Below are 23,938 nucleotides of genomic sequence, written 5' to 3' on the forward strand. Positions count from 1 at the left end.
ATCGACACAAAGCCTGGGTAATTTTCTATGCAGAGCCTCACTTAATTTATGTTTTCTGACTAAATGGGACTATGGGAAATAGTTTGAGAGCAATGAAATGTTTTACTAGCTTTAAAAAGTATGTAATCAAATTTAACACTGCACTTATTTAAATAATAATCTCAGCTTTTTGACAATATTTCTATTACACAGTTGACTGCACCCATTGGCTACAATAAATTTACCTACAAATCATTCATGTATTAAAATGGCCTCTGGCATAGAACCCATACTGATCTCTCTCTCTGAAGAAAGAAAATGTAACCCACTTTTGCCAGAGCAGTGAAAGGGGAGAAGAAAAAGAAATCCTCTGTTTTTTTCCAATGAGTTATTTCATAGTTCTGAGCCCTCACTGTTACTTTTCTTGGAAATTCTCTGCTGCTCACATTCTTGAATATGATACTATTAAATGATCCAGACAACAGAGTTTACAAACAAGAATGACCCTGTCTGCTTGTTAGCTTAACATCAAGGTGATGTGAAATTAACTTCAGGGAATTTAACACCAGAAATTAAAAGTTTTCCTTGCATTACATAAAGTAAATATGCACATGGTAGTCAAGGGCAACAGGCATTTTCTTCTGGAGTTACCTTGCAAAGCAAGTCTTAATAAGATTCTACTTGATTCTAATGATAAAAGTGTATTTTATTATGCTGTGAAAGATAAACCAGCTATCCTCTGAGATGTATATCGTATCTTTCATCTTGTCTCTTGGAAAAAATGTCAGACACAGTCAACACTGCATTAATTACCTTTATTTATGTCCCAGTTTAATATGGACTGCAGGGGTCAAAAAAGACTCAGAGAGTTTGACTTTTTCCATTAAAGGCAAAAGTGGTATTTGGTTGGAAATTCAAACTCACAATGAGACCAAACAAATAATATTTTATATTCAACTAATATATTCAGTGCCTTCTAATTTACATTCCTTCACTCCTTGGTTTGCTTGTAGGAAGTAATACTCAAAAGAAGGTAAAACTCCATGCATATGCCCCCCCTAATGCCCTCTACTTTTCTTGTGTCAAAATGATAATCATCAATTATTTGTGAGGTTGACTATAAGTAATCAAGGCATCAGTCAAGGCCTTTAATTATTTAATGCCTGTCTCCCTGCCAGAATATAAGTTCTGTGACAGCCAAGGTCATACCATGTGGTTATGGAGGGGTGGCTGGGATGGAGGGAAGAGGGGTAGAGAAAGGAGAAAGCAGAAAAGGAGGAAGGAGGGAAACAAAAGAAACTGAATTGAGTGCAGATCCTACAAAGTTATCCTAAACTCTCTGCTTCCTCCCTGGGATGCAGACTGAGCTGACCTTCCCACACAATGTCCTCTACTCACTGTTCAACTGCCATCTCTACTTCCTTGTTGCTCACTCGTGCCCGACCCTACTAGAGTCTGCCTCTGCTGTGACCCCTTGCCTATCAAGATGCCACCAGAACTCCTTTCTTTACAGTTGCCAGTGGACTCCTAACTGCCAAACCCTATAGAAAGCTCTCTCTTTTCCTGGTTGTATTAGCCGACTGCCCCCTCCTCCTTGACACTCTCTAGTCCCTCAGCTGCCAGGACCCACACTCCCGGGTTTCCTCCCTTTCATAGGACCCTCATCCTCCACCCACCCTGGAAGCACTAGTTTTCCCTAAGTTTCTGTCCCCAGTGTCCCTTGTCTACTTTAGCTCTCTCTCCCCCAACACGATTCATTAACCACCTGGATGCTATTGATCTCCAGGTCTGTGCTCCAGCCTTGGCCTCTCCCCTCAGTGGCAGATCCCAGTATCCAAGTGTGTGTCGGTCATCTCTGCCTGGACATCCCATAGGCGCCCCAGACTCACGCAGTCCAGCATGGTGGCTCTTTCCCTTAGCGCTGCTCTTCCTGCTCTTCTCTCTCAGTCGGCGGCACCACCAACCACCCAGACTCCTCAGCTGCAAACACTTCTTTCTCTTTCATCCCCAACTTCTTGACCAAAGTAATTACTAATTTTTCCTCCAGAAATCACTCAGATTCAACTCTGCTTCCCCACCTTACCATTCATGTAGATTTAATATAACAGATTGCCATAATGGTCATATCTGCTCTTCCTGCCTCAAAGCTTGGCCCCAACTAAGTCATCCTTCAGATTAATCAAAGTCAAAGGTAACTCTGACTCTGTTGCTCCCCTTTGTAAAATGCACTAAAGACCTCTTTCATGTATAAGATAAAATCCATGGGCCCAGCCATCAAGTCTCCCTGGGGTCTGGCCCCTACCTAGTTACCCAGCACTGCCTTCTTTCACTTATTGCCTCTCAAGGGCACACGACAGCGACAACACCACCCCTGCAGTTGTTTTCTCCCACTTAGACTTTTACTCACACAGTGTGAGCTGCCCAGAGCACTGCTCCTTCCCATCTCCCCAAGCTGATTCTCACCCATGTTATGAGCTCAGCCTCAGGATCTTCCCCTATAAAAGGTCTCTCCTGTTGCACCATCCTTTCCATACCATGTCTCCATAAAACCCTGAGAATTTTTTCCATTATTACCTTCACCCTAATACATGAAAATGCTACACTTACTTTTCTGCCTGCTTCTCAACCCTAGCTGGTTGTCTTTCTTTTCTCTGCCTTGTTCTAGATAAGGCAGTGCCTCCCCCATAAGAATGGGCTCTTTGTGGGGAAGGAATCATCTCATTCATTTCTGACTTCTCCAGTCTCTAGCATAATGCCTAACACATGACAGGTGCTCCAGTTGAGGTTTGCATGTATTTAAGACATTCACTACTTTACCCAAATATTACCTAGTTCATCTTTAAAGTTTGAGCTAAAGTAAATATTGAACATGAGCTGAAAAGTAGAAGCTGATTTGCTATCAGAGGTACATAGTCAGTCCTCCTCAAGCCTGTACCTGAGAAAGACTTCTGACATTCAGAAACTATCTGGTTAACATCCCTCCCAGGAGAACAGTCGGAGAAAATAACATCAGAATGTTTTGTTGTTGGTTGATGGCCTATGGATATAACCTAATGTAGATGTAAGAACAGAAACTGAACAAATCTCAAAACACATTCTGTGGATGAGTCTCTCAGAAACCTTAAACTTGTGTATGGCAATGTCCAACATTTGTTTTGGGCCCCAAATCAATATACAGATGAAATCTCTAATTTTTGTTTCATCTGAAATAGAACCAGTCTTCCTGTCCATTCTAATGTGCAGTCCCATGGAGTAATAAGAGAACAGATGGGACACAAGGCCTTCCAGCACTTGGGGCTGCCAAAGGGGCCCTCATCCTGAATCATACTCTTCTGGAGGCCAGGAGGCTCAATATCCAACAGCCCGGGGAAGGAGGTGCTTCCCTTCCAAGTGCAGAGACTTTGGGCTAATGAAGTGAACCCAATTATAAAATGGCTCATTACATTAACAGAGGCTGTGGTGTCCGGAAATTATTGCTGGGGTGTCTGGAATTCTTAATAAAAAGTACAGGAAGTCTGATTGCTTGTGGGAAAATCTATGAAGCTAAGGGAAAAAAGAGAATTCTATCTTCTGGGAAAACCCCAAGAGTAGACTCATCTTTACAAGGTGTTAATCAAGAGAAAAAGGTATAATTTGCACTCTGCTCCCTGGAGCTCTCCTCTCCTAGATGAGAGAGCCATGTCCAACCATGGCTCACTCTGCCTGCCATGCACACCTTTTTCCCAAGGCTCTTATGGGAACCAGAGGAAGGATAACTTAGATTAAGGTATGTCATACCTGGGTCTCTCGTTCCCAGACCTTAGGAAAAGCCTAAAACAGAAGTGCCTGTATTTCAGACACTGCTGGTTAATTTTCTGTAGCTGATCTTCCTCTATCCCCTTATTATACTTTGTTTCATTTATCTTTTACTAGCTGAGTTATACTGAGAAAGTTATTTCACATATCCTCATCTAAAAATGGGGTCAAGTGGTACCCACTTCATGGGAGTGTAATAAGGATTCAGTGGGAATAGTGGATATAAAGCAATTTTACCATACCAAACACACAGTAAAAAGTTCAATGAATGTTTTATTGTATTATTTTAGCCATTATTATTATTTTTAATATTTTAACTATTATTTAAACTATTACTATTATTGTCCTTTATTGTTCCTAATGGCTCTAGGGTAATGAAGGCTAAAAGTCTGGATTGCTAGTTGTGAGACTTGGCGAGATATTTAAACTTTCTGAGCCTCTGTTTCTTTAGCCAAGGGTAATAGCAGTGTCTACCTATTATTAAGTGAGATAATGCTATAAAGAGCTTAGTACATTGCCTAGTAGAGGAAGCTTTGAGAAACAGACTCACAGGGTAATTGTTATCAGTTCCTATATGTTCACACTTTCTTGATTTACTGGGCATATATTAAATAGTGGCCTTATATATGGGCTTCTACATCTTCTTATATGGTGCAAGAGGATTAAGAGTGGTAAGGAAGGTGGGATGCCTTTCCTTAAACAGTAAGCCAGCAATTCTGGGCACCTAAGTCTGGGGATTTCAATAAAAGTAAAGTCCACTATCTTTAGGGGCCTCAAATACCTCCCTAATCCCCTGAGTTTCCATCTCTGGGGAGCTATACAGTTTCCAACATGTGCTTATGTGACTTTGGATCAACCAGATGTCCTATCATGCTCCAGAAACTTAACTTCAACTGTAAAAGCCTTGTTGTTGAATGAACCTGGTTGTCAGGGCTCCAGGGTGACAGTAGGAAGAAAGACTTTTGTCATCTCAGTAAACCCAATCAGGAAAGTTCTTTTGTTAAGGAGGCCACCTTTTGTGAGCTTGGGCACCTGATTTTAGATTAGAGTTCATTTCCTCTTATCATGAAGGTGGCTTTCTAATTTGATCACCTAAATGGAATTAGCATATTGGAAGAGACATGCCTTGCTTGTTTAAAGAAGTTTCCTCTTCTAGGAGTGGAGCATGTGCTAAGGACCAGCTAGGAAGCACTGGGAAGAACTTAACCTTCTGGGTTCTCTGAGAAGCCTGGGCCAACAGGTGAGGGTGCAGCATGGGCTTATGGAGGGTGGTGATGGCGCTGATGTCCAGGGCTAAGGGGAGCCCTAGGAGGCAGGGATACATACCCCAAGTCTGAACAATCCCCTATGGTCCTCACTCCTCAGCCCTCCATCATCTTCCCATGGCCTATTTTGCTTTCTTAGGAAAAACAGTGTAGAGCAAGATGATTTTAGGTGGCATATAGGGCCTGTGTTAAACTTCATAGCCAGAACCACTAGTAAGAGGCAGCCCTTTTAAAAATTTCTTCCATTCTTCCAATTATATCAAAAAGAAACTTTCCATTAGTATATCTTTAACATTTGCCTTTAATACTAACTTAAAAGAAAAAGAGAGAACAGACTTCAAGTTCAGAACCTTGGAATCAATTATTTAATACTATTATTTTGTTTTTATAATTTTTTTTACAATTATCTTCTACAATGCAAATTGACACTGGCTTTTCTTTTTAGAAATGATGTGTTTCCTATCAAAATTTAGTTAAGTGAAGAAAGTTTCAGGCTGATTTACAAGTGAAGTATTAAGTAAATAATGGTACAGAGAGTATATGAAGTAGTATGTGAATGGCTTAGATCTGCTCTAAGAATGTGGGTCTAGGCTCATATCATACTCACCACTTCCTACTTATGTAGCCCTGAGCTCTGTGAACATAAGCCCTGCAAACCTGAGTTTCCTTAAGAGTAGAATGGATACAACAGCAGTGCACTTACCTGAGGAAGGTTTCACAACATGATGGGGGTAATGTTCTTTGCACAGCACGGAGTACTGGGCAAATGTTATCTGCTAATATTATACCTTGAGACATCCCATTTTGTACCACAAAATGGTCCTTTTTAAAATACGTGTTTTCTGCACCTGTCACTTTGCATCCAACCCTCTGAGGGGTGACCTGATCATTTTGGCTGCAGTCATCCATTTAGCTGACTTGCTTGGATAAGGGTTCACTGTGATGCCTGGTAATCTGTTCTCTTGCTCTTATCCTGGCCCTCTGTCAAAAAGGTGGACCTATCCTTGTCATCAAACTTAAGAATCTTGCCTAACACACATGACCTTGTATCGTAAGCCTTTCCCCGTGTCTTTCAAAATTCTTGGAAAGCCCCATTTTCAAAGGTGGCTGAGGATCCCAGCATGTGGTTGCCTAGTCCATTGTTCAGTTAACCCATCGTTCTGCTGGGCATTCTGGGTTAGCAAAGGATCAGTGGAGGTGAAGCCACAGGTGTCAGAATCTGGGGTAGGAAAGGTGTCAATAGCTCTCTGCAAGCAGTACCCCCTGTGGAAGAGGGCTGCAGGCACCAGGGGCTGGGGGTCAAACCTGTCCTCTTGACCAGTGTGTTACCATTGCTCCTGACTCATGACAGTGGTCAATGCTTCACACAAGTCTACAAGCAGGTTCTATTGTTATCACCATTGGACAGACAGGAACTAAGGATTTGAGAGAGTTGTCCATACCCAGCTCCTCAGTGATAGAGCTGAACTCCAAATGTATCTGCTTCCAGAGCACTAACCACTGCCTCTTCCTGCCAAGGTCCAGGAAGAAGGGCCTCTCACAATGGTAGTGAGGCAGGCTCAGCACATCAGGGAATGAGGTGGTAAGGGAGGGGGCCCTGCCAGCTAGCCAAGAATCTCAGATTCCCAGCCCAAAGGAGCTTGCTTCCCTCCAGATGGGAACGAAAAGAACCCTCGTCAGTCTGTGAGTGGGCCAGAGATGGAGATGGGAGAGCTGGTCTGCTTCATGCTGGGAGAAGAGGGGATGGTATGGTCTCAACCCTTGTGCAGCCAGGGGAACCATGTCAGTCCATGAACTCCTCCTAGGACAAGGAGCAGGGGCTGCTTTCTGCCCCCCTGCACTCCCATGCAAGCATACACAGAGATGGCTCTTGGGCAGTTCCATAGCACTGGGATAGGGCTTAAGGGGACCTTCCTCTTCTCACCCCTTGATTTGCTTTTCTGGGGAGCCTCCACTAGGGAACAGGTGAGAGTTTTCTGCATGGGGTTCAAGGACTCTCTGGGCCATCTTTTAAAAAGGAAAACCTGGTCATGTTACTCCCCTGGCTAACCTATGTATCAGAAAAATATAATGACCATATCTCAATTTACGACTTCACATGTGGCTGTTCAGGCTGAGGTTAGAAGAGATAATTAAGAAAAAGTGCCAGTCAAATGAAATTTTAAAAGATCTGTTCAGTAATTCTGCAGGTGGTACAAAGAAAAGACAATGTGTTATGATGGTGGGAAGCAAAAGGTTGAAGCTGGGACAACACTGCTCTAAAGGTAGTAGAGTGTGAACCTGACTTGGATGGAAACCAGGCTCCTGGCCTGTCCGTTGCTCTGATTTTGTTGAAGTGCTTATTTAACCATAGCAGCCAAAGAACATAAATACCAAGTAATATCATCCCTATGGACCACAGAATGGTTACTGCCACCATGTCCCCTTCATAGCAACTTGCCACCTCCTGCACCCAGCCTAGGTGGCAGTGCAGTCCGTCACTGTGTGTGCCTGCCTGCCCCAGAGAGGGCAGATGCAATCTGTGGACCTCTGGGAAATCACGTGGAGCTTGGGATGCTTGTTCTCATGGAAAGAGGTTGGGCTGCGGGTGGCACTGGGATGACCCATTAGAGCCCCTCTGTCCCCAAATGTGGAAGAACTAAATAAACCAAAGAGTAGTTCTAGGAACAGAGTGCTGGGAATACAGCCAGGTAAGGGGGAAAGCATGACCCTCTCTCCTGAGGCAGGGCCGGCCTCACACGCAGAGCTGGTTCTAGCATATCCACCCCCCCCGCCCCACCCTTTTCTGAGCCCTTTCCATCTAGTGTTTCTTTTCCATGTTGTTCTAAACCCCCAAAGCAGTGGCCTACCAAGGCCTGCCCTAATCTCTTTGTTCCAAAATTACCTACTCCACCCTCTCAACTATCCCCAGAATTTAAAACAAACTTACAATTCCCTTAGTGCCATAGGTTTAATGCAGCATTAGGAAAGGAATATTAATTTGTACCCCATCACCTTCCAGGATAAAGGGAATACATAGTTGAGAGTCAGAGACCACTTTTCTTTGTGCCTCATTGGGTTCCTGTTAAGAAGTAACAGATTTTAGAGGGTCCTCAGATTGGGGTGAATCAAGATTGGCTTAGAAAACCATCAAAGGTGTAAGACCTGTGGAGAACTACACAGACTTGTGTAGATTTCCACAGACACATACAAACCTGGATAGGCACGTGTAGACCTAATCAGACCTGCCTGGACTATTATTATTTTAACAAAACAAAACAAAACAAAACAGAGCCCTCTAGAAAGAGAGCAGAAGGGCCTCTTTCCTTCGTGTTTTCCTTGTCACTATGGCAGGTTGTGAAATTATCTTGTGCATTTGGCCCTTGACTATTAATTACGTGATGCATTACCTTGTATTTGGGGATGGTCTTCAGAAGTTCTTTCACTGGGACATCTGTGCCGACCACGCCCAGAAGAATGCCTTTCGATCTCTGTTGAAAAGAAACATTAAACAATACCAACAATAGTATGTTAACTTGGTAGAAGAAATAGAACCTCCTGAAAAGCCACACACCATAGATCACTGTCTGGTGCCTTCTTCAAACTGAGAGAGATTGAAGATTAACCTGGATCTCTATGAGGGAACCTCTTCTATTCCCCATCCGCTACCCAAAATATTCCTAGGCAAGAATGGTAGCTTCTCAGGCCAAACATTACCTACTATATATCCCTCAACACACGCCCATGCCAAGACACCCTAAAAACCATTTTCTTCTCTCTCCTGAAAAATCAAGAATCTGAAGAAGCTAAGGACTTATGATCATTAATCAGTTTCTCTTATGGAAACGTTTTATAGGAAACACTTAACATGTTAACTACTTTCTCAATTTACACTGCCATCTGGTGCCCACGAGAGAGAGACTAAATAGCCAGAGAAAGATGCAATAACCTTAACATATTTTTAGCAGCAAGTTGGAATCAAGGACTAAGGGGAAGGAATAGGCCTCCAGGGTCCCAGGTCCCAAGGTCAATGTGGTGTACTAAACTTTCTAATGTCAGAAAGGGCCTTCTAGAAGAAAATACACATCACTGTTGTCTGTTGTTTCCCCCCAATTCAAGTGTCCCCAGAACCTCAGGCTGTGTTCTTATTTGGAAATAGGGTCTTTGTAGATGTTATTAATTAAGGATCTCAAGGCAAAATCATCCTGGATGTAGGATGGGGCTTATATCCAATGATTTGTGTCGTTATAAGAAGAAGAGAGGACAGAGAGATAAGGAGAGAAGAAGGCCATGTGAAGACAAAAGCGGAGATTGGCATTATGCTGCCACAAACCAAGGAACTTCTGGGGCCACTGGAAGAGGAAAGGAAAGAGTCTTCCCTAGAACTGACTCCTTGATTTTGGACTTCTAGCCTCTGGAATTGTGAGAATACATTTCTATTGTTGTAAGCCATCCTGTTTGGGGCATTTTGCTGCCACAGCCCTGGGAATCTAATTCAAGGCTGGTACCAGTAAATCAGAGAGAGGTTAACCCACTACAATCAAGGATTCTTTCTGGGGGTTTCCTTCCTCTGGTCATTTAAACACTTAAATTTTGGAAAAGTGCTACAAACTGTAAAATGATGCCTGCTTGAATTCCTCTCATCTATTCTTTTTTTTTTTTTTTTTTTGGCTGTGCCAGCTCTTAGTTGCGGCATGCAGGATCTAGTTCCTTGATCAGGGATCAAACCTGGGGCCCCTGCATTGGGAGCACGGAGCCCTAACCACTGGACCACCAGGGAAGTCTCATCTCTCATCTATTCTTGATTTCATGATGCTACCAGCAGGATTAAAAGTGAGGAAAAATTATACATCCTCCATCCTTAAATTAAATGAGTAAATAAAGGGCACCAAAGCTTGAGTCAGACGGGGTCTCAGATAACAAGCACCCTAGCATCAAGTAGGGAATCCAGTCACTGTACTCACAGTTTCGTTCTGCTTACTAAACACAGGCATGGCGACCGTGGTCATCAGGATGGGGCCCTGATCATTGGCAAGCTGGATGGAGACAGAAAAGCCAGTTACCTGAGAATGATCTGGGATAAACAGTGCTGGAGGCCATACCCTTTGACTAGCTCATCCTTTCCTGACCAGGGGCTGTTGGGAATGGACCAGAGTCCACTTGAGCCTTTATAGCATAGGTGGGAGTGCAACATTCCTCCACCCTGACGTGTAGGTGAAGATCCCAGGCCCTCCTCCCCAGCAGGGGAAACAACGTCAGTTACCATCAGTCACTCCAGCTGATCTGTTTACTGCATTCAGCTATTTGAGTTCAAATAAAGCCCTGTTTGGATCTCAGTGATTCATTTTATTTTATTACTACAGACTGATTTTACTGTTTTACTTTGCAGACTTTTATGTTCAATATGTGCAATATTAATGCTTCTCCTTAATCTGGAAATTGAGGATCAGAAAGCATGAGCATAAGGGGTTTTATGAGTCGCCCCTGCTGGAAACAATGGAATCTGGAAGCATTTATTCTCCCCAAGGTAGCTGAGTCATGGCCTTTTTGAACTTCTGCATATCTCTGTATGCCAGTCCCAGATGGAAAACAAACAAAATAAAAACAAAATAAAAAAATAATTTGATCAGCTCATCTTTAAATCACTGGTAAGAAGCTGAACATCCCTCCCGGAAGAACAACTCTTGAAATTTGGCACATAATACACTTCTGTAACTCACTGAATTGCATACAAATGCATTGAGACCACCATCACATCCGTCCTTCACAACAGTGTTAGGAGAAAGGCAGGAATCCCTACTCTGCCCCATTAACAAATGGGGAAGCTGAGTCCTGGACCACAGTAGGCTTTGGTCCAAGACAAACCTCATTCTAATTCTCAGCTTTGAATCTTTATTAACTGCATTATCTAAGCCTTCATGTCCTCATATGAAATAATGCCAACTATTCCCCAACAGTGTTGCCATGAAGATAAAATGTGAAACTGCCCAGCAAGGTACCTGGCATCTGCAGGTGCTCAAAAGATGCTAGTTTCCTTTCCCTGCCTTCAAGGTCACATGGCTAGCAAGTAGCAGAGTCTCCAGTAAGATCAAGGCATGTGGCACTGCGGATAGAGACCAAAATTGGCAAGTCTGGTGGGAGAGGTTTACTTCCTGTTTTCACAGCGCATTCAAGCTTCAAATGAAGCAATCTGTGAATAAGAATCCACTATCATCAGTCTAGAGTGTTTTCTGATGTTTGGGCACTTCTCTGTCACTTTAATTCCATAGAAAAAGCAGGTGTTGCTCCCTCAGTCTACTTGGGAAAAGTCATTATAAAGAGAAGATCCTAAAATTTAGAGGTCCCCATGGACTGAGGTCCTCACGGACTGACTGGCCTCCTGAGAAAAGGTCATTAAACTCAGTCAATCTTCTACCAGTCTTGGTCTTCCAATAGGTTATTTGAGCAATAGGACCTCATTACTTGTAATGTGGTACACAGAATGGCAGTACCTCTGGCACCCGAGTGCCCTAGAAATGCATAATCCTAAGCCCTCTCTAGATTCTCTGAATCTGAATCTTCATTTCAATAGTTAGTATGCATATTAAAATACAAGAAGCACTGTTAAAAGGCAATGTTTTCCACCATCAATAACCATGATAGTTAAAGAGAAACAACTTATATGCATTGGGAAAACTCCTAACAGGGATAGAGGAGGCCAAGTTTTTATTAGTTTTACCTCTATATCAAGATGGGCCTATATTCCTCCATGACAAGCAAAACAACGCAAGAATCTCAAGATCCCTCAAGGACTGGAAATTCATGATGTGATGGTTAATTTTATGTGGCAACTTGGTTAGGCAATGGTGCCAGTTGTTTGATCAAACACTAGTCTAGATGTTGTGAATGTATTTTTTAGATGCGATTAACATTTAAATCAGTTGGTTTTAGAGATGGCCAAAATGGTGGAGTAGGAAGACCCAGAGCTCACCTCCTCCAAAGGACACACCAAAATTACAACTACTTACAGAGCAACTATCTATGAGAACAAACTGAAGATAGCAGAAAAGATTTTCCACAACGAAAGACATAAAGAAGGAACCACAACGAGATGGACAGGAAGGGCGGAGATGTGGTAAAGTCAAGACCCATACCTCCAGGTCAGCAACCTACAAACAGGAGGAATATCACAATCGTAGAGGTCCTCCCCAAGGAGCGAGTGGTCTGAGCTCCACATCAGGCTCCTCATCCCAGGGATCCTACACTGGGAAGACAAGACTCCAGAACGTCTGGTTTTGAAAACCAGCAGGGCTTATGTTTAGGGGAGCCATAGAGTGACAGAGGCTCTGCTCTTAAAGAGTGCTCACAAAATCTCACACTTTCCAAGTCCCAGCACAGAGGCAGTAGTTTAAAAGAAGCCTAGGTCAGATCCATTTGCTGACCTTGGAGAGCTTCGTGGAGAGGCAGGAGGCAATTGGGACTCCCCCTGCAGATAGAGATGCTGGCAGCAACCATTTTCAGGAGCTTGTTCCACAACAACACTGGCACTGGCAAGCCCCACTTTGGAATCCTCCCTCTAGCCTAGAGCAACAGGGACCCAGCCCCACCCAACAGTGGGCTGGTACCACCCTGAGCACCTTGGGGCTGTGCAGAGACCCACATGCAGGGATAGAGCTGGAGGGATCATGCTCCCTCATTTCAAACTATACTACAAAAGATACAGTCATGCAAACGTTATGGTACTGGCACACAAAAAAAGACACATAGATCAATGGAACAGAATAGAGAGCCCAGAAATGAACCCACACTTATATGGGTTCATTATATGAATAATTATATGGGCAATTAATCTATGACAAAGGAGGCAAGAATATACAATGGGGAAAAGACAGCCTTTTCAATAAATGGTATTAGGGAAACTGGAGAGCTACATGCAAAAGAATCAAACTGGACAGTCTCACATCATATACAAAAGTAGACTAAAAATGAGTTAAAGACTTAAATGTAGGACCTGAAATCATAAAATTCCTAGAAAAAAAACAGGCAGTATGGTTTTTGACATTGGTCTTAGCAATTTTTTTGGATGTGTTTCCTCAGGCAAGAAAAACAAAAGCAAAAATAAACAAATGGGACTCATCAAACTAAAAAGCTTTTACAGAGCAAAAAAAGCTATCAGCAAAAAAGAAAAGGCAGCCTACTGAATGGGAGGAGATACTTGCAAATTATATATCCGATAAGGCGTTAATTTCCAAAATATACAAATAACACGTACACTCAACATCAAATAAACAAACAACCAGACTGAAGAATGGGCACAGGACCTGAACAGACGTTTTCCCAAATTAGACAAACAGATGGATAACAGGCACATGAAAAGATGCTCATCATCGCTATTACAGAAATGTAAATCAAAACCACAATGATATATCACCTCATCCCTGTTAGTGAATGGTTATTATCAAAAAGATAACAAATAACAAGTGTTGGTGAGGATGTGAAGAAAAGGAAACCCTTGTGCACTGTTGGGATTGTAAGTTGGTGCGGCCACTGTGAAAAACAGTATGGAGGCTCATCAAAAAATTAAAAATTGAACTTCCGGGAATTCCCTAGCGGTCCAGTGATTAGGACTCCATGCTTTCACTGCTGAGGGCTCAGGTACAGTCCCTGATCTGGGAACTAAGATACCACAAGCCACGTAGCACAGCCAATAAATAAATAAATAAATAAAAATAGAACTGCCATATGATCCAGCAATTTCACTTCTGGGTAATTACCTGAAGAAAATAAAAATACTAATTCGAAAAGAGATATGCACACCAATGTTCATTGCAATGTTATTTACAATAGCCAAGATATGGAAGCAAACTAATTGTCCATTGAGAGATGAATGGATAAAGAAGATGTGATATATACACACAATGGAATATTAGTCAGCCATAAAAAAATCTTGCCATTTGTGACAACATGGATGGATCTAGAGAGTATTATATTAAGTGAAATAAGCCAGAGAAAGACAAATACTGTATGATCTCACTTATATGTAGAATCTAAAAAACAAAACAAATAAACAAAATAAAATAAAAACAGACTCACAGAAACAGAACAAACAGATGGTTATCAGAACAGGGGACGGGTGGGAGCGAAATAGGTGAAGGGGCTGAAGAGATACAAACCTCCAGCTATAAAATAAATAAGCCACGGGGATATAATACACAACATAAGGAATATGGTCAGTAACATAATAATTTGTACAGGGACAGATGGTTACTAGACATAGTGATGATCATTTCATAATGTTTGCAAATCACTACGTAGCACATCTGAAACTAAGATAATGTTACATGTCAACTATACTTCAATAAAAAATAAGTAGACTTTGATAAAGCAGATTATCCTACATAATCTGGCTGTGTTTTATCCAATCAGTTCAAGGCCTTAAGAGAAAAAAAGGTTCCCCAAGGAAGAAGAAATTCTGCTTCCAGACTGCCTTCAGACCCAAGACTGTAAAATCCCATCCTGCTGGAATTTCCAGCCTACCAACATGCTTTACAGTTTTTCAGATGCGTCAGCCCCCCACATTCATGTGAGGCAATTGCTTAAAATAAATATCTCTCTCTCTCTCCCTCCCTCCCTCCCTCTCTCTCTCCCTCCTTCCCTCTGTGTGTGTGTATGTGTGTGGGTGTGTGTATACTTACCTTACATTTAAGAAAAAAAATACATATATATCTCATATGGTTCTCTTTCTCTGGAGAATCCTGAGTAATACACATTGTAATCATGTAATCTATTATTTGGGACAGCCTAATTTTGGTGTTAGTATAAATAAACAAACTTGATGTATCATATTAAGAACCAAATAATATTAACTATGAGATGATGCTAACAGTTACTGTTGCCAGGAACCAAACCAACTGGTATATAGCAGTTTGTGGAACCATGGTTCCAACATCTTGCTAAAAATACTTAAAGTATACTATGGCCATCAATGGGGGCATGCAAGGCCATTTTCAACGCAGAACCAACCCACAATAAACATCTCCCTCAGAATCAGGAATCTTCCCATATTCTGACTCTTTGATTAATCCTTAATGCTACAAAGAAAACTGAGTTGAGCTGATCCGTAACCCTGGGCAACTTCCACTTTGCAACTCAAATCAAAATTTCAAGCAATGCCAACATGTATCACGGATAAAATCAAAACATACCATTGACAATAATGAGAAATGAAGCTTTTTTCCTGCAAACAGTAAAAATCAGTTATAAACCACTGGTACTTGTCCTGGCATAAATACAAGATCACAGGAAACTAACTTCCAAATATTAAGGCCAGAATATAGTAACAACTTCACTCAGGGGCTAATTCCAAATATAATTACTGCATCGTTGCTTAAAATATTCAAAAAACCCATAATATTACATTTGTACAGAAACCACTCATTTTAAACCAGCCCCAGGTAAACAAGGGAAATGCAGTGATCTCAGTCTAGCCACTGCTATGAGCTCACATGTTCCTCTTTCAGGGACAATTCTGGCCCAGATTTGTACTGGCTTGGCCAGAACCCTAACCTGTAGCCTTTCTGATGTTATACCAGCTCATCAGTATGGCCATGAGGGCTGGCAGCACTCTGGAAATATTACTTGCACAACATGAAGATGCTCTTCTGCACCCACCAGCTCCATCTTTCCCACTTTCCAGTGGGTCTGGGTTCTGTGAATCTTAAACATTTTGTGGAGAGTGAACATCAAATTGAAAGTTAATTTGCACAGTAAGCACTTTACGATTGAAAGGCATTCTGTACTCCTGCCATAAGAAATAGCAGCTGGTGGCAAAAGGTTTTTTTTGTTTTTTTTTTTTTAAGACCACCAAGCAGGAGTTATGCAGCAAACCACAGCCAGACACCCTCTGTCCCCGCACTACACTAGGGAGTCCCTGCTTTCCTGTGGGTCCCTAACCTGTAGTAGCCACTGAGGCAAGAGCACTGCTTACGATTCATAGACATGGCTTCCAAGAAAAATGCAGACATAGAGTCAACATTCATTTTCCAAGGGTAGGAGTGGGAGAGGGGGGTCACGATGGTCCATCTGGGCAAAATCCCATTAACTTAAGTCCAAGTGGGAATCCTAAAATGAACTGCCATTCAATTATACTTGCCCAGGCTTTGAACAGGCCTCTGAAATGCTTGGTTGTGGTGTTCTGTTGTATACTAAGTGTATATTATTCCATATCCTTCATTTCCTATGCTACATAATGGAGACCATTCTGGTATCAAAGGAAATGATGAATAATAATACCAAACATCTGGTTTATAAAACACAAACTTGCTCAACAGATTGACTGCTTCCTGTCAGCTTCCCAAGTTAATCATGCATGTGGGCTCATATGAATATGCATTTGTGAGGTACATGCAGTGATGCCAGGCCTCTCCTCCTAATGCCTGATTAGTTTCCCACCAGTGGCACTAGCTCGATGCAGGCAGCTCTAGGGTGTGGCCCCAGATAGGATAACAGAACCAGATTTGTGGTCTATCAATTTTGTTGCAGGTCTAATCATTATTATTCATTGATTCACTTGATAAACATTCCTTTGAGCATCAGGTATGTGCCAAGTTCCATGCCATGTGCTGGGAAGACAACCAGGAATAAGACATAGGTCTTAGTGGGGACAGGAAAGCTAATGAGGCAAATGGGGAAGAGCTGGCTGGGGCGGGTACACTGGCTCTCTACACGTGAGCAGAAGGCTGTCTTCTTTATGACCAGCCTTAACTAAAATAAAAATGTCCAGCATTTACTGATATCTTTCAGGGCTTATAGGACAAATTCAGAAGCTTTCTGAAAATCAGTTTAACAACACTAGGAACAAGTTCCCTGCCACACAGCAATTTCATCACTTACTTTATACTTTAAAATATTTACAAGTGGAACAATGCAGGGGAGACCTTTTAAAAAAATTGCCTGGCACTTTTCTTTTCCTTCTTTTGCAAATATCAACCCTTCCTTTAGGGAAATCTTCTTCACCCCTTCCATTCACAAGGTTTTCTTGACAGTTAACCTCTCCCATCCTGCACGTGTGGCTGGGTATCCAACCCAGGCTGTGCCAACCACAGCACTACACACACACACACACACACACACACACACACACACACACACACACACACACACACACACACATATACATACACACAAACTCTGCCCAGGCCACAATGATTGTTTTTTTAATCAGACACATGATTCAAAATGGGCTATTTGGGGATTTTTCCTTTTTTCCATCTGGAGTGAATAGGAAAAACTCTCTACACTCTTTTGTGTGTGGTTTTAGGAATGTAAGTCTGACAGCTATATCCCCTCCTCACAGAGATGCAATTGCAAAAATAAAGTCAACCCAGAGAGATGAGGAGAGATGAGAGAGTGTGTGAGAGAGAGAGTGTGTGTGTGTGTGTGATGAGGGAAAAGCAGAAGGAGAAGGAGGGAGGAATGGGGAGAGGGAGGGAAGGTACCAGTCCTGAATGCCTTCATCCCTAAGATCAACTCCATCCATGCTTTCTTCTATTGGGTTAGTTGAGGCAATAAGTTTTTTCTCTTTGCCCAAATGAACATGGATTGGATTTGTGACTTTTGGAGGATATCTGCTATGTTGCCTTCTTTCACATCTCCAATCAGAGGAAGTTTGCCAGGGCCAGTGGCAGAATGCTCTGTTTATTCTATAGCTGGAGGCCCCTGGTGGTGAGTGCCAAGCCCCAGAGAAAGGAGGCAAGCAGGACTCCTGGCCCTGAGGAGGCATCTGAGCGAGTTAAGGGCAGCAGGCTTGGAAGCCCGTTTGAGGGCTGCCAGGTGGTTTTCAGCAGAGCCTCCTGCCAGATGTGCTCAGCCCTGGAGGCTGGGACTCAATGAGAAGGTTGTGCACAAACGGGGAACTCAGCTTAGAAAGAGAATGGCTCTAAGCCAAGAACAAAGGCCAACTAACTCTCTGCAAATATCATATTTCTTCTATACTTTGCTCCTCCTATGTTTGTATGTTTTTCTTTTCTTATTAAAGTTGATCAGCATATTGACTACATTAATAGAGTATATCATATAAATATATTACATAATACATAAATATTTTATATACGTTTACGTAATTTGTGAGTACACAGCTGCATTTCTTCTGTGTCTTCCTTCCAACACCTGGTATGAACACTAAATTGCACTCCAGGAAAAGACACTACCACCATCTAGAGGCAGTCAGGGTGAATTGCAGGCACAAGGTTCTGGGTGATAAGCCATTTCCAGAGTATGGGCCTTACCAATAAAAATGTATTTAAACTGTAACCAATGTCATTTAGTTCCCCACTGAACTGAAACACAGGCGATTATCAACTATTCCTTCTGTCAATAACCTTTGGTGGAAAGATGCAGCTGTGTACATCTTTAAGTATCAGATGAAATATTTTGAAAGGAGAACCACTGTTTCTTTAAAGTGTTCAGGATCTGAGAATGTGATGAGGGCATGCAGGAAAAGGGGGGTTCCTTCACACCTACTTTCTCAAACACAGATTTAACAGAAGAGAAGCCAACTCCTTGGCATTCTCTCCTTTCTACATGAGCTCAAGTTTACAAATGACCTTGGAATCCCCCAGGGGCCATTCTCTGGCTAACACATGATGAGGGGTAATGTGGGTGGGACAGATGGCACCCATGTTCTCCAGTTTTCACACTCCATGGTGAGGGGAGAGCTGGAGAGTAGAAAGTCATCAGAATAACACTCTGTACAAATTAGTTGGTGAGATAGCACTAAGGAGAATAGTAGGGAAACACAGATCAAGAAAAGAGGGCATGTGCAGAGTATGTGGCTATGTAGAGATCACCACCACACTCCCACCCCAACCTCCTGGTCACACACACAGAAAAGACACAGAAAAGATCCCTGGAGCTTCCCACCTATTCCCAGATCAAAAAAAGTGCTCTGTATCTACTCCTTTTCAATGCCTGCCTACTTCCCCTCCCCCAAATCTCCCTCTCCTTCTACCATTACAACATCCCTTATCCTCAGTACTGGACAGAAGTATCAGGGCAAGAATATAGTAAGAACCATACTCAATGATCTGTTTTAACTTTTTGTACTGGGTATATGCAGAAGGACCTTTTCTCTGGAGACACATATAGACACACCTCAGAGGTACAACACAGGTGAGACCCATTGAGACATGGAAACTAAATCCTATTGGTGCATTTTATGCCTGAAGAGGGAGCACAGTATTAACATTGTCTGCTTGGCTAATGTTAACATTATCTGACTCTGGCTGTGAATTTTACTCTCACATTACTTAGACTGCCACAGCTATTAGTGATGATCATGAAATTTGCTGGCTGTTTCAATAGTGGCTAGTTGTAAATGAGAGGATTTACATACACAGGCACATTTAAAAATTCATTTTCTCAATAATCTAAGAAGTCATTTTGAAATGAGAAGGGAAAGCAAGAATAGCTTGCTTCGGTGATAAAACCAAAAGATTCCTAAATCACTATTGGCTCTGTGTGTGTGTGTATCTTTGATTAAGTGTTTTTTAAAAAATTTGTCTCTTTTCTGTATGATTGAAAATTTTAATAATAAGAACATCCCATAAATTCTCACTTACAGAAAACATTTTATAAATAAAACCATCCAGTAACATATGCTAGCAATGAATATTAATGCCTTAAAAATAAATAAATATAAACAAACAATATATAACAGTAATCCTATTTTTAAAATCCCTTTTTGCATAAAGATCAAAAAGTCCTTCAAACAAACCATGGTAACACTTTGACATGGAAATGCTATCAGAATTAAGTTTTTATATTCTGGGTTAAACATATTATATTTGATTATCAGTATTTTGGATATTCTTCAAACAAGATATTTAGAAAAATCAGGCATTATTATTTTTAATTGAGGAGTTGATTCTTTCAATGTAAGCAATATGAATTACCTGTCTTTTATGACACTACTCAGATGAACTGCTTTCCTTTTTAAAATCTAGACAAATTAAGAACACCAACCATTGTTTAGATTCCCATTTTGTACTGGCATTTTTCAATATTTTTGCAAGATGCCTGAACCCTGAGTAATCTAAGGCATTAAGAAAGTAGCAGTGGAGGGACTTCCCTGGTGGTGCAGTGGTTAAGAATCCACCTGCCAATGCAGGGGACACGGGTCCAGGAAGATCCCACATACCACGGAGCAACTAAGCCCGTGTGCCACAACTACTGAGCCTGCACTCTAGAGCCCACGAGCCACAACTACTGAGCCTGAGTGCCACAACTACTGAAGCCCGCGCACCTAGAGCCCGTGCTCTGCAACAAGAGAAGCCACTGCAGTGAGAAGCCCGCGCACCTCAACGAAGAATAGCCCTGGCTCGCCCCAACTAGAGAAAGCCTGCGCACACCAACAAAGACCCAACACAGCCAAAAATAAATAAGTAAAATAAATTTATTAAAAAAAAAAGTAGCAGTAGAGAATAAGAATAATAAAGAAGAAGTAAACCTTCCAAGTAACATTTCTCCCTTGCTTTGCATTTGACTGTCTTGGTAAAGTGTCATCACTCAGTCCTTGAGAATGCTACATAAATGGCACTTTGCTTTTAGCCAAAACTTTTCTTCTTTTTATTGAACATTATTACTTGCATCTGAGATTTGGAAATCCTGAATTCTTATGAGATTCACTGTATTTTAGGTTGTCTAAATATAAAAGTAACCAGATTTCCCTCTTTGAACTTTAACTGCATCTTGTATGAACTAAATTATTGTATTTGTTTGTTCTCTCTCTTTTTAGCAACCTAAAGACAACTTCGTGAATGATAATGCTAGATAATGTTAGATCATCTGGATGAGAATCTCAAAATAACTTTCTTCTAATAAAGTTGTTATTATTCAGGAAAATTTTTATGTTGGTTTTTTTTTTTCTCCCAGTGTTTCAAAGATCTAAATCATTAAGCAGGGAATACATTTTATGGGTAAATATCTAGACAGAGGGAGGATGCTGTCTTTGACCAGGGACACATATATAAGCAAACCTATGGGCGAGAGAATATTACAGATTAACATACCTGAAAGTTGTCTTAGGGAACTGCTTTATTAGTGTACAACATGCTTACTTCAGGAATGCCCCAAAATAAGGACAATAGGAATTATTATGGGGCACTGGATTTTGGCCAATATTCATGATCAGCTATGACACATAACTGACCCCCCATTGTGGCCAAAGATTTATATTTTCACAAACTATGGTTTAGACGCCTCCCAAATAGATGCCTGAAAACACTGCCAACAGTCAGGGCTTCGGGGCCCTGGGACAAAACCTTTCCCTTGTTTAAAGACCCCCTGAAATGCTGCTTCCTCCATAAAACCTTCCCTAACAAACTGGAAATGGGAACCAGATGTTCTCGAACTTCACTACAAAGATAATCATATTTACTCTACAACCTACGATACAATCTAGGACCAAATTTGTGCAAACTGTTAATACAGCTAAGTCACTGAACACTGTGGTTGGAAGAAAACCTGGGGATTCTGTAGAGCCTGTGAACTCCAAGGGCAGAAGTGGGAATGGTTCCTCCTTTTATCCATAACGTTTAGCACAGAGCCTGGTACATAAGAAGAACTCAGCAAATGTTCCTTGAATGAATTTATTCTAATCTTGTCCTTTTATTTACTTTATAAATGAGGCTCAGAGAGGAAGAGGAGTCACAGTGAATTGGTACCAGAATCTGGACAAGACTCCAGGGCCACCACTGTCCATTTTATGTTGTGCATCCTCTACTTGCTCTTGGCTCCTTCTCTTAGTATCTTTCTTTGTGTATCTTGCCTGTGCCAGTGAGGTCAAACTTAGACTGGGAGGCTGGTACCTATGTGCAGCTGCTGCTGATAGGGGCAAAAGGTTTATGATGTCACAGACATAAAGGAAAAGGACTTAAAAAAGAAACTGCTTAGTTGAACACTACGATTTCCTTGGAAAGCAGAACAGAGAGGAGAAATGAGCTACAGAAGCAAAGAGACCTGAATTATTCCTGAACAGGTTACTCACACTTCTTGAATCATTTGTATTTATCCATCCTTCCATTCATTCATTCTTCCATCTATCCATCCACCCATCCACTCAGCCATATTCTATTTCCAAACATGTTTTGCTATTACCAAACATTGCTTTAAACATTTAACATCTATATAGCTTTAAATTTAACCCTGTAAAATGTCTATACCCATCTTACAGATGATCAATTAAAGATAAAGGAGCAAAGTACCTTGCTGTAGGTCACAGAGGGCAGCAGGGTGCGGCTTTGAGCCTTGGCCCACCTGACACTAGAGCTCCTGTCCAAATCATTCTGCCCTCAGCCTCCTGTTTTAGGGGTACAAAGACAAATGTCATGTTTTGCCTTAAGGATCTTGGAATGAAGTAAAAGAGGCAACCAAGCAAAGCATCCCTAAAATAGGAATATCTCCAAGAGTTCTGGGGAGTATTAAATAGAATTGTAGATGCAAAGCATCTAATACAGTGCCTGACACATCCAACAAGTGCAGCTGTTCTCATAAAGACCATTCTAGGCTAAGCTTCTCTGAAATCCATCCACTGCTCTACCAAATTTGAACTTCATCCATCTCTGCATTCAAATTACATATACGAAATAAAAAAAATACTTCTCCTTTATTCCATGATATAGACAATATGCTTTAGAAAGCAGTTAGGGGTGGTGGTAATTGCAAATATTAAAGAAGGTTGGGAAGGATGCACATTGGGAAGGAAATTGTTGGAGAGGAAGGGGGTCAGAAAAGAAAGGACAGATGCTTCAGAAGCACCCAGCCAAATCATCTAATGTGTCCCAGGCCTGGGCAAACATGGATGGGTCCAATCCAAGCACACAGGGCTCATGATTCAGCAAGTGGTTCAATTCCATGAGTCATTTCTGGAAAAAGAAAGTCCATACCATGGCATTAGTCCTTTGCCTGACATTTTTCTACCTCATGAAACTAGGCTAGGTTTTCCAAAACCCTTCCAGTTAATTTGAAGGGATAAACATCTAACTTTCTGCTTTTGGACTTCTCAGTAGTTTTGCTGTACACGATTGCACAACTGCTCCAGTTTGCCCCAGAGGGTCATTTCAGTTGAATCCTCTGGCATGTGATGCCTGGAAGCTTGCACAGAGCCATCCCTCCAGTTCTCATGGAACTGGGCTACATCTGGATTTGTAATCAATATATATCCATTAATTGGGGGTCTGACCTGGGAATAATGTGACTGAAGAAAAGATCAGGCAGTTGAGCTATGACCAGATCAACAGATACATGACTTTAGTATAAAAAACTGAAAAGGCAGACCAATTTTCCAATTTTAATGTGCAGAAACAATAAAAGTAGACAAATTCTGTTGATGAAAATTAGAATTGTTTGTATCAAAAAAATTATGCCAAAAAAAGTGAAGAAAGGAAAGGCAATGCCTGTGAGTATATAGTGCAAGTGTGTTTTCTCTTAAGTAATTCATGAGAATTACCCACTACATCTGCCACTCAGGAAACTCCCTCCTGTGAGGACCGATATAGTCAGATTAAAATCACTGACGGTTATTTGCCATTGATTTGATATAGATTTGACTTATATTTGGATAGAGATTTCGTTTTCAAATTAGTCACTGAATTATATTGATTTTGCTTAGTCCTGTGTTGAAATGTTGTTCATTGTGTATTCTCTCTCCCTCTCTCCTTTGAGCTAGTGGAAACATAATAACACAGTCAGAAAAAATTGTATTTCTGGCTCAAGTTCACACATTCTAGGTTGCTTAATTCTTTACTTCATTAAGCTATTCCATGCAGCTGTCCTTTAAACGGTACTCTTTTCCAGGGTCTTGACCAATAAATTGTAGATTCATATACTACTTTTTCGGGAAACACATCTAGTTATGTCAAGTGATGGATACAGGTGTTCTAAAT

General features: G+C 41.4%; 1 protein-coding gene across 1 annotated transcript in view; it reads right to left on the minus strand.

Moving 5' to 3' along the window:
• Nucleotides 1-23,938, minus strand: part of CACNA2D3 (calcium voltage-gated channel auxiliary subunit alpha2delta 3) — a gene marked incomplete at both ends in the record, with an annotated part of 803,480 nt that overhangs the window by 201,847 nt on the left and 577,695 nt on the right. Inside the window, 2 exons of the mRNA XM_079712407.1 lie at nt 8,429-8,509; nt 9,983-10,054. Coding sequence (XP_079568533.1) covers nt 8,429-8,509; nt 9,983-10,054 — 153 coding nt within the window. The remainder of the gene's footprint in view (nt 1-8,428; nt 8,510-9,982; nt 10,055-23,938) is intronic.

This window comes from Hyperoodon ampullatus, assembly GCF_949752795.1.
Source record: "Hyperoodon ampullatus genome assembly, chromosome: 10".
NCBI lineage: Eukaryota > Metazoa > Chordata > Mammalia > Artiodactyla > Ziphiidae > Hyperoodon > Hyperoodon ampullatus.